Genomic DNA, 12,500 nt, shown 5'->3' with positions numbered 1-12,500 from the left:
TCTTCCCTCCCTCACCCCTCTCTCCCCCAGCCCTCATCTCCCCATGGCAATTTCTCCAGGGGATTATTTTCATGTATTTCCAACGCAGCGTTAGAATGTTAGCATTTGTCCTCTTTCTATGTCGTAACCCAGCAGGTTCCAGACCTGTTTCTGGACTGCAATAATGCAGGTTCATTTATCCTATCCCATTAATGCATACTAATTTATCCCATTAAATTTCCATTAAAGTAGCTTGTCACGGTCGTTTGTGTACAGGATGTGTGTGTGTGTGTGTGTGTGTGTGTGTGTGTGTGTGTGTGTGTGTGTGTGTGTGTGTGTGTGTGTGTGTGTGTGTGTGTGTGTGTGTGTGTGTGTGTGTGTGTGTGTGTGTGTGTGTGTGTCTGATCCAATCAGTTCTGGGCTCTCCTATCTAACATCTCTATATAGTCTACCTGTCTGTGTCTGATATGGCAGTGAGACACACACACACACACACACACACACACACACACACACACACACACACACACTCTCTCTCTCTCTCTCTCCCTCTCTCCCTTTCTCTATATCTCTCTGTTTCTCTCTCTCTCTCTCTCTCCCTCTCTCTCTCCCTCTCTCTCTCTTTCTCTCTTTCTCTTTCTTCCTTTCTTTCTTTCTTTCTCTCTCTCTCTCTCTCTCTCTCTCTCTCTCTCTCTCTCTCTCTCTCTCTCTCTCCCTTTCTCTCTCCTGTGTCTACTCAAACAGATGGTGAAGATGATAGTGAAATTGGAACAGCAGTGAATTTGATCTAACCTCCCTCTCGTCTCTCCACTTCTCATCTCCTATCCTTTTGATGCACTCCTGCACCCCTTTCAACTTCAACCCCCCTTCCCCCTCTCTCTCTTTCTCTATCTACCTCTTTTTCTCAGGGGCAGACGTAATAAACTTTGATGGACAGGGAGTTATATCGTACCGATTTAAGGTAAGAAATATATCCTTATTTTTTTAATGTAGTCATGTCTCTGTTTACTTGGACTTCAGTCCACGTTGTTCAGTTCCAGTCCTGGAGAGCTATTGGGGTGTGAAGGCTTTAGTTCCAACCCAACACTAACACATCAGGACTGGAATTGAAGAAGTCTGTCTGTTATATTCAATCTAATACAATCAAGAGGTTGTTATTTTGTTCTCAACCCTACAGGTGAAGAAGATGAAGATCATAAAGGATGTGATCGCTCTGAAGTTTAAAACGTGGGATAGTGAAGGAGTCATTCTACACGGAGAGGGACAGCAAGGAGACTATATTACATTAGAGCTACGCAAGGCCAAACTCCTGCTGCAGATTAACCTAGGTATAATAAACACACACACACACACACACACACACACACACTGTCCTGGTGTGTGTTTAATCCTGTGATCTCCAGGCAGTAACCAGTACGGTTCGATCCTGGGCCACACCTCTGTGACGTCTGGAAGCCTATTGGATGATCACCACTGGCACTCTGTGGAGATTGAACGATACCGACGCAACGTTAACTTCACCCTGGACACACACACACAACACTTCAGGACCAACGGAGAGTTTGACCATCTGGATCTAGACTACGAGGTGAGGAGCTAAAGAAACACACACACAGACACACACACACACACACACACACACACACACACACACACACACACACACACACACACACACACACACACACACACACATACACACGCCTGTACTGTACATAGAGTACACAACAACAAAAAATATCAACTCAACATGCAACAATTTCAAAGATTGTACTGAGTTACAGTTCATATAAGTCAATTTAATAAATTCATTAGGCCCTAATCTATGGATTTCATCTGTTGGTCCCAGATACCTTAAAAAAAAGATAGGGGCGTGGATCAGAAAACCCGTCAGTATCTGGTGTTACCACCATTTATCTCATGCAGCGCAACACATCTCCTTCCACATCTCAATTAGTGACATGTCTGGTGAATATGCAGGCCATGGAAGAACTGGGACATTTTCAGCTTCCAGGAATTGTGTACGGATCCTTGCAACATTATCATTCTGAAACATGAGGTGATGGTGGATGAATGGCATGACAATGGGCCTCAGGATCTCGGCACGGTATGTCTGTGCATTAAAATTGCCATCCATAAAATGGAACTGTGTCTGTTGTCTGTAGCTTATGCCTGCCCATAACCCCACCGCCAACATGGGGCACTCTGTTCACAATGTTGACATCAGCAAACCGCTCGCCCACACAACGCCGTACACCCTGTCTGCCATCTGCCCTGTACTGTTGAAACCGGGATTCATTGGTGAAGAGCACACTTCTCCAGCGTGTCAGTGGCCATCGAAGGTGAGCATTTGCCCACTGAAGTCAGTTACAACGCCGAACTGCAGTCAGGTCAAGACCCTGGTGAGGACGATGAGCACGCAGATAAGCTTTCCTGAGACGGTTTCTGACAGTTTGTGCAGAAATTCTTCAGTTGTGCAATCCCACAGTTTCATCAGCTGTCCATGTGGCTGGTCTCAGACCATCCCACTGGTGAAGAAGATGTGGAGGTTGTGAGGCCTGATGGACGTACTGCCAAATTCTCTAAAACAACGTCGGAGGCAGCTTATGGTAGAGAAATGGACATTCAATTCTCTGGCAACAGCTCTGATGGACATTCCTGCAATCAGCATGCCAATTGCACGCTCCCTCAAAACTTGAGACATCGGTGACATTGTGTTGTGTGACAAAACTGCACATTTTAGAGTGGCTTTTATTGTCCCCTGCACAAGGTGCACCTGCTCTTGATATGCCACACCTGTCAGGTGGATGGATTATCTTGGCAAAGGAAAAATGCTCACCAACAGGGATGTAAACACATTTGTGCACAAAATTTGAGAGAAATAAGCTTTTTTATTTCAGCTCATGAAACATAGGACAAACACTTGATATTTTTTTTCCTGTGTACTTGCATTCACACACTCTGACGCACAGCATTGTTCCACTGCTTCAGATTCCTCTACAGAGTGTCTCTCAGTATTTCTCTCCCTCCCTCCCTCCCTCCCTCTAGATCTATAACAGGCATTGTACAGCACTAATTAACACTCTGTCCTGAGAGAGCACAGCCGTCAACTCACCTCCCTCCCCCTTCCTCCCCCTAGTTCCTCTGTCTCACCTCCGACTCACCCTATTAACACCCTCCTCCGCTTGTCAGTGTCATGTCTCCTCTCCTCTCTTCTGCTTTCTCTCTTCCCTTCTTCTTTTTACAGTATTCTATTTTCTTCTTTTTTCATCTCTCTCTCTCCATTGTGGTCTCTCTCAATATATATATATATATACTGCTCAAAAAAATAAAGGGAACACTAAAATAACACATCCTAGATCTGAATGAATGAAATAATCTTATTAAATACTTTTTTCTTTACATAGTTGAATGTGCTGACAACAAAATCACACAAAAATAATCAATGGAAATCCAATTTATCAACCCATGGAGGTCTGGATTTGGAGTCACACTCAAAGTTAAAGTGGAAAACCACACTACAGGCTGACCCAACTTTGATGTAATGTCCTTAAAACAAGTCAAAATGAGGCTCAGTAGTGTGTGTGGCCTCCACGTGCCTGTATGACCTCCCTACAACGCCTGGGCATGCTCCTGATGAGGTGGCGGATGGTCTCCTGAGGGATCTCCTCCCAGACCTGGACTAAAGCATCCGCCAACTCCTGGACAGTCTGTGGTGCAACGTGGCGTTGGTGGATGGAGCGAGACATGATGTCCCAGATGTGCTCAATTGGATTCAGGTCTGGGGAACGGGCGGGCCAGTCCATAGCATCAATGCCTTCCTCTTGCAGGAACTGCTGACACACTCCAGCCACATGAGGTCTAGCATTGTTTGCATTAGGAGGAACCCAGGGCCAACCGCACCAGCATATGGTCTCACAAGGGGTCTGAGGATCTCATCTCGGTACCTAATGGCAGTCAGGCTACCTCTGGCGAGCACATGGAGGGCTGTGCGGGCCCCCAAAGAAATGCCACCCCACACCATGACTGACCCACCGCCAAACCGGTCATGCTGGAGGATGTTGCAGGCAGCAGAACGTTCTCCACGGCGTCTCCAGACTCTGTCACGTCTGTCACATGTGCTCAGTGTGAACCTGCTTCATCTGTGAAGAGCACAGGGCGCCAGTGGCGAATTTGCCAATCTTGGTGTTCTCTGACAAATGCCAAACGTCCTGCACGGTGTTGGGCTGTAAGCACAACCCCCACCTGTGGACGTCGGGCCCTCATACCACCCTCATGGAGTCCGTTTCTGACCGTTTGAGCAGACACATGCACATTTGTGGCCTGCTGGAGGTCATTTTGCAGGGCTCTGGCAGTGCTTCTACTGCTCCTCCTTGCACAAAGGCGGAGGTAGCGGTCCTGCTGCTGGGTTGTTGCCCTCCTACGGCCTCCTCCACGTTTCCTGATGTACTGGCCTGTCTCCTGGTAGCGCCTCCATGCTCTGGACACTACGCTGACAGACACAGCAAACCTTCTTGCCACAGCTCGCATTGATGTGCCATCCTGGATGAGCTGCACTACCTGAGCCACTTGTGTGGGTTGTAGACTCCATCTCATGCTACCACTAGAGTGAAAGCACCGCCAGCATTCAAAAGTGACCAAAACATCAGCCAGGAAGCATAAGAACTGAGAAGTGGTCTGTGGTCACCACCTGCCGAACCACTCCTTTATTGGGGGTGTCTTGCTAATTGTCTATAATTTCCACCTGTTGTCTATTCCATTTGCACAAGAGCATGTGAAATTTATTGTCAATCAGTGTTGCTTCCTAAGTGGACATTTTGATTTCACAGAAGTGTGATTGACTTGGAGTTACACTGTGTTGTTTAAGTGTTCCCTTTATTTTTTTGAGCAGTGTATATATATCTTTCCTTTTTCCTACATACGTCAGCTATAATTAGCAGTATTTGCTGTTAGATTTGATACCAGAGGAAATTATATAGTGGAGTTACACTCACTCATCAGGACTAATCCACACAGTGTATTCGTAAAGTATTCAGACCCCTTCACTTTTTCCACATTTTGTTACCTTACAGCCTTATTCTAAAATGCATAAAAAATATGTTCCCTCATCAATCTACACACAATAGCCCATAATGACAAAGCAAAAACTATTTTTATAAAAATTAAACTGAAATATCACATTTACATAAGTATTCAGACCCTTTACTAAGTACTTTGTTGAAGCACCTTTAGCAGCGATTACAGCCTCAAGTCTTCTTGGGTATGACGCTACAAGCTTGGCACACCTGTATTTGGGGAGTTTTTGGGGAGTTTCTCCCATTCTTCTCTGCAGATCCTCTCAAGCTCTGACAGGTTGGATGAGGAGCGTTGCTGCACAGCTATTTTCAGGTCTCTGCAGAGATGTTCTGTCGGGTTCAAGTCCAGGCTCTGGCTGGGCCACTCAAGGACATTCAGAGACTTGTCCCAAAGCCACTCCTGTGTTGTCTTGGCTGTGTGCTTAGGGTTGTTGTCCTGTTGGAAGGTGAACCTTCGCCCCAGTCTGAGGTCCTGAGCACTCTGGAGCAGGTTTTCATCAAGGATCTCTCTATGCTTTGCTCCGTTCATCTTTCCCTCGATCCTGACTAGTCTTCCAGTCCCTGCCGCTGAAAAATATCCCCACAGCATGATGCTGCCACCACCATGTTTCACTGTAGGGATGGTGCCAGGTTTCCTCCAGACGTGACACTTGGCATTCAGGGCAAAGAGTTCAATCTTGGTTTCATCCAGCCTGAGAAACTTGTTTGTCATGGTCTGAAAGTCCTTTAGATGCCTTTTGGCAAACTCCAAGCGGGCTGTCATGTGCCTTTTACTGAGGAGTGGCTTCCATCTGGCCACTCGGCCATAAAGGCCCGATTAGTGGAGTGCTGCAGAGATGGAAGGTTCTCCCATCTCTACACTGGAACTCTAGACCTCTCAGACTGACCATCATGTTCTTGGTCACCTCCCTGACCAAGAACCCCCAATTGCTCAGTTTCACCAGTCGGTCAGGAAGGATGAGGCCGCTGTGTTCTTGGAGACCTTCAATGCTGGTACCCTTCACCAGATCTGTGCCTCAACATAATCCTGTCTCAGACCTCTACGAACAATTCCTTCAACCTCATGGCTAGTGTTTTGATCTGACATGCACTGTCAACTGTGGGACCTTATATAGACAGGTGTGTGCCTTTCCAAATTATGTCCAATCAATTGAATTTACCACAGCTGGACTCCAATCAAGTTGTAGAAACATCTCAAGGATGATCAATGGAAACAGGATGCACCTGAGCTCAATTTCAAGTCTTATAGGGTCTGAATATTTATGTAATAAGGTATTTCATTTGTTTTTTAATTGCAAAAATTTCTAAAAACCTGTTTTCGTGTTTGTGTTTGTCAGTATGGGGTATTGTGTGTAGATTGCTTAGGATTTTTTTATGTAGTCAATTTTAGAATAAGACTGTACCGTAACAAAATGTGGAACAAGTGAGTTGGTCTGAATTCTTTCAGAATGCAGTCTATGTAAGGGATAATCAACGAGGGGCTGTGTGTTCTGTGGAAAATAATGAACCATGCAGAAGGTGTGTTCCACGATGCGCTAGCAGAGTCCACCTGACCTTCCACGGAGTATCATTATTTTCCACAGAATGCCTAGAGCCCTGAGTTGATTATCCCTTTCATACCATGGCTATAATTTAACACATTTGCCACTAGAAATGTGTTAATTTGCCACTAGAAATATGTTCAACATCCACTGACATAACTAGATAGATACAGTAGTTGCCGTGGTAACCAAACAAACAGACTTGCTAGTTTAGCGAACCAAACCATCAGTCCTAGTGTGCTATTATGAAAATCCAATTCAACAATACCAATACTGTTTTCAATTTGACTTTTGCTTTCAAAAGCAGCTCAAACAAAACTTGCTTATAATATACAATTAATGATGGATGTTAATGCAATGAAACAGTACTGCACACTAATACCACCGATAACACCAAATAGATGTTTAAATACCCAACAAACATACGGAAATACAGTGATTGTATGTGTGTGTATGTGTAGGTGAGTGTGCATGCATATACAGTACACGTGCCTATAATGTGCTGCTTGGTACAGTTGTTGAATCCCTACATTACTCATCTCTTATGTATATACTGTACTCTATACCATTTACTGCATCTTGCCATCTTGATGTAATGTATCACAACGCCACTTTTATATGTTTACATATCCTACATTACTCATCTCATGTGTATATACTGTACTCTATACCATCTACTGCATCTTGCCTATGCCGTTCGGCCATCACTCATTCATATATTTTTATGTACATATTCTTATTCTTTACACTTGTGTGTATAAGGCAATTGTTGTGGAATTGTTAGGTTAGATTACTCGTTGGATATTACTGCATGGTCGGAACTAGAAGCACAAGCGTTTCGCTACACTCGCATTAACATCTGCTAACCATGTGTATGTGACAAATAACATTTGATTTGATTTGATTTGAATCGTAAACTAACTGAGTTATTCCCGATAGCGTGACTGCTTTTGCTCAGTGCAGAACTGCCCAGCCAATCTCCTTAGCCCTTGGTGTGTCTGTTTAAATCCTGGATTCCCTTATACGTTCTTGGCTTTAATGAATTCATTAATATGAGTAGTGAAGCATCATTGTACACACACTTAACAATGACACATGCAGTAACATTTAGGGAGCACCAAGACATCTTAGCAGATGAGAAAAGGCTTTTCATGCTGTTCTATTTTAGTTCTTTTATCCCTCTATTTGTCTTTGTCTCCCTCTCTCTCTACTGTAGCTGAGTTTTGGTGGCATGCCCTACAGTGGTAAGCCAATGGGAGGTGGGATGAAGAACTTCCGAGGCTGTATGGAGAGCATCAACTACAACGGAGACAACATCACTGATCTGGCACGACGCAAGAAGCTAGACACCTCCAGCTTTGTAAGTTATACACACTGTCACTGTCTAGCACTCTGTTTCTCTCTGAATCGCCATCTAACTCCGTTTCTGCCTCTGTCTCTCTCGTTGTACAATATATTATCAAATTACCTTGTCGAATGTAAGAATTTGTCAAAGCAAACAACTAATTTGATGAATGATTATTTTATAACTTCTGATAATCACAAGTAATGATAAGAATCCACCTCCCTCCCTCCCTCTCTCTCTCTCTCTCCCTCCCTCTCTCTCTCTCTCTCTCCCTCCCCCTCTCCCTCTCTCTCACTCTTATTCTCTATCTTTTTCTCTCTCTCTCTTTCCGTAGCGTAATCTGTCATTCTCTTGCATGGAGTCTCACTCCTTTCCAGTTTTCTTCAACGCCACCAGCTTCCTGCAGCTCCCAGGAAGAGCCAATCAGGATGTAGTATCACTGAGATTCCAGTTCCGCACCTGGAACGCCAACGGACTCCTCCTCTTCAGTAATCTTGACGACGGAACGCTTGAGATCGCCCTTGACGACGGGAAGATGGGAGTTCACTTCAACGTGACGCAGACGAAGAACACCAGGATAGCAATATCATCAGGTAGAAGGGACAGGAACACACACACACACACACACACACACACACACACACACACACACACACACACACACACACACACACACTTATTTTTTATTTAACCTTTATTTAACTTCTCTAGGGCCAGTGGGACGATTTCGTCCCACCTACGTAACAGCCAGTGAAATCCCGTGGCGCGTTATTGAAATACCTTAGAAATGCTATTACTTCAATTTCTCAAACATTAGACTATTTTACACCATTTTAAAGACAAGACACTCGTTAATCTAACCACACTGTCCGATTTAAAAAAGGCTTTACAACAAAAGCAAAACATTAGATTATCTCAGCAGAGTACCCAGCCAGAAATAATCAGACACCCATTTTTCAAGCTAGCATATAATGTCACAAAAACCCAGAAGACAGCTAAATGCAGCACTAACCTTTGATGATCTTCATCAGATGACAACCCTAGGACATTATGTTATACAATACATGCATGTTTTGTTCAATCAAGTTCATATTTATATCAAAAACCAGCTTTTTACATTAGCATGTGACGTTCAGAACTATTAGAATGAATTTACTAAAAATGTACTAAATTACTCACGATAAACGTTCACAAAAAGCATAACAATTATTTTAAGAATTATAGATACAGAACTCCTCTATGCACTCGATATGTCCGATTTTAAAATAGCTTTTCGGTGAAAGCACATTTTGCAATATTCTAAGTAGATAGCCCGGCATCACAGGGCTAGCTATTTAGACACCCAGCAAGTTTAGCCTTCACCAAACTCCGATTTACTATTATAAAAGTTTGATTACCTTTGGTGTTCTTCGTCAGAATGCACTCCCAGGACTTCTACTTCAATAACAAATGTTGGTTTGGTCCCAAATAATCCATAGTTATATCCAAACAGCGGCGTTTTGTTCGTGCGTTCAAGACACTATCCGAAAGGGTAAAGAAGGGTGACGAGCACGGCGCATTTCGTGACAAAAAAAATCTAAATATTCCATTACCGTACTTCGAAGCATGTCAACCGCTGTTTAAAATCAATTTTTATGCCATTTTTCTCGTAAAAAAGCGATAATATTCCGACCGGGAATCTGCGTTTTGGTAAAAAGACGAAAGAAAATAAAGCACGGGGTCGACTCGTGCACGCGCCTAAGCCCATTGTCCTCTGATTTGGCCACTTGCCAAAAGCGATAATGTGTTTCAGCCTGGGGCTGCCTCGATATCATTCAGCTTTTTCCCGGGCTCTGAGAGCCTATGGGAGCCGTAGGAAGTGTCACGTTACAGCAAAGATCCTCAGTCTTCAATAAACAGAGACAAGAAGAACAAGATCTTGTCAGAGAGGGCACTTCCTGTAAGGAATCTTCTCAGGTTTTTGCCTGCCATATGAGTTCTGTTATACTCACAGACACCATTCAAACAGTTTTAGAAACTTTAGGGTGTTTTCTATCCAAAGCCAATAATTATATGCATATTCTAGTTACTGGGCAGGAGTAGTAACCAGATTCAATCGGGTACGTTTTTTATCCGGCCATGTCAATACTGCCCCCTACCCCCAACAGGTTAACTTGTCAAGTCAGTTAAGAACCAATTTGTATTTACAATGACGGCCTACCCCGGCCAAACCCGGACGACACTGGGCCAATTGTGCGCCGCCCTATGGGACTTCCAATCACAGCCGTATGTGATACAGCCTGGATTCGAACCAGGGACTGTAGTGATGCCTCTTGCAGTGAGATGCTTTAGAGCGCTGCGCCACTCAGGATCAATTTAACCAAACACACTGTTCGGTTCTGACAGAGTGAAAAGCTAACGGACAACTAGTTGTCTTTGGCATCATCACAACCGAAGACACATTCATCAAATAACTCTCCGCAATTATCATTACGCGACCAACCTGATTAATCATGTAACTGCAATTAACTAGGAAGTCGGGGCACCAAGGAAAATATTCTGATCACAAAGCCATAATTTTCCTAATATAACTTTCAGATATTTTAATATCTGATCACTTAGTCTTCTGATTAATGACGTATTCTTTACCTCGTCAGTCTCATTCCAAATGTCATAAATTGTTGGTTATCTGCACGAACCCAGTCTTCACTATGAGTCATCCATACATCAATTGTCTTAAAATAATTTATTTACTAACTAAGTAATTCACAGAAATGCATAACAAACAGTAGATATCGTTACAAGAAATGATAGAGGAATGTGCCCTAGTGGGCTAAACCGGCATGGCGGCTTCTTAGACAAAAGGGGAGTGAGGGTCAGCTGAGAAGTCACTACAGAGTTGATAATTATAACAATTGAAATGCTAACCCTTTGCACATGAACGCTCACTCATTCGGGAATAACTGCAATCAATATATATATTTACGCTCAGTGTGTCGTCGGGATCTCTGTTGAAAGGTTAATTTCTGTTGGAGAGTTTGTCCGCTCTCTCTCCCTCTGTCGTGGTTAGAATGGGTAGTTCAGAGTGACATTCATTAATGTCGTTATAGGACAGATGTTTCGGCGGTTGTCGGTCTTCGCGTTCAATGATACCGAATTCCTAGCTGCAGACCAGTAATTCATATCAAAGACTTGTTCTTATTCTGTCGGTATCGATAGTCTAAGAGTTTAAGCATGTGGTATGGTTAAAAGTTCAGAAAGAGGAATGCATGGTCTCCAACCTTTAGCCATCTCGGTCTGGTGATAGAAAACCTAGGTGGGGTTTTTATTCGGAAGAGCAGAAAGGGCCTGTCCCATGACGCCAGACCATAACTGTGCTCATGGGCGGTCTTCTGATTTAGTTAAGACTCCAAAGGGAATTGGAGTTTCCTTCATTAAACAGTCCAAAATCACATTACACAATTTCACAAACAGTTCCATCCTTATTCATTCATTTTATACAACCATTTAGATGTAAGTCTCATAGCTGAGGCTATTCTATAAACATGATTATGGTATTGTCTCTCATGAGTTTCACAAAATTGTACCAAACAGACCAGTTCGTAGCTGGATTCTTCACCGATCTTTTATACCTTCTCCAGAACATAAATGTCGTTCGGTTCTCTAGTTCTGTGAGGTGGAAGAACTCCTTTGTTCTCTCTATACTGGGGCCATGAGGAGAGGGTCTCCTCGTAGGAATTTACGACTGCTCTTACAGAGCCTGGTGTCAGAAGTATAGAGGTCGGGGGATGGTGCTCGCAGTGTCCAAAGAGGGCAACATCGTGACAGAGTCAAAGCTCAAACCAAGTTTATTCACCCACTGGGTCAAACAGCTGAAAAGACACAGACATGGTCCACCAGCACAGGCATTTATACCCTCCTGTAGGCGGAGTCTCCTGCTCACACCTCTCAACACTACATCAGTGTTGCTAGGCAGGAAGTTAACCTGTTGGGGCTAGGGGGCAGTATTTTCACGGCTGGATAAAAAAACGTACCCGATTTCATCTGGTTACTAATCCTACCCAGTAACTAGAATATGCATATACTTATTATATATGGATAGAAAACACCCTAAAGTTTCTAAAACTGTTTGAATGGTGTCTGTGAGTATAACAGAACTCATTTGGCAGGCAAAACCCTGAGACATTTTCTGACAGGAAGTGGATACCTGATGTGTTGAATTACCTTTAAGCCTATGCCATTGAAACACACAGGGGTTGATTAATGTTTTGGCACTTCCTATTGCTTCCACTAGATGTCACCAGCCTTTACAAAGTGTTTTGAGTCTTTTACTGTGAGATCTGACCGAACAAGAGCCATGGAACGGTGATGGCCGATTAGACTCTGGCGCGCGAGTTCATGTTGGGTACCCTCGTTCCAATACGTTATAAAAGAGAATGCATTCGTCCACCTTGAATATTATTCATGTTCTGGTTAAAAAGGCCCTAATGATTTATGCTATACAACGTTTGACATGTTTGAACGAACGTAAATATATTTTTTCCCCTCGTTCATGAAGTGAAGTCCGGCGAGCTTAGATCA

General features: G+C 43.6%; 1 protein-coding gene across 1 annotated transcript in view; it reads left to right on the top strand.

Annotated features, from left to right (window-relative positions):
* The window catches only part of LOC106590542 (contactin-associated protein-like 2), a 353,707-nt gene that overhangs the window by 193,600 nt on the left and 147,607 nt on the right, over window positions 1-12,500 (top strand). Inside the window, exons 5-9 of the mRNA XM_045710796.1 lie at window positions 888-940; window positions 1,157-1,307; window positions 1,383-1,567; window positions 7,812-7,955; window positions 8,275-8,533. Of these exons, the coding sequence (XP_045566752.1) occupies window positions 888-940; window positions 1,157-1,307; window positions 1,383-1,567; window positions 7,812-7,955; window positions 8,275-8,533 (792 nt within the window). The remainder of the gene's footprint in view (window positions 1-887; window positions 941-1,156; window positions 1,308-1,382; window positions 1,568-7,811; window positions 7,956-8,274; window positions 8,534-12,500) is intronic.

The sequence above is a fragment of the Salmo salar genome, chromosome ssa29, assembly GCF_905237065.1.
Source record: "Salmo salar chromosome ssa29, Ssal_v3.1, whole genome shotgun sequence".
In the NCBI taxonomy this organism is placed as follows: domain Eukaryota; kingdom Metazoa; phylum Chordata; class Actinopteri; order Salmoniformes; family Salmonidae; genus Salmo; species Salmo salar.
Note: the sequence above shows the minus strand (reverse complement) of the source record. Positions and strands in the feature narration are given on the sequence as shown.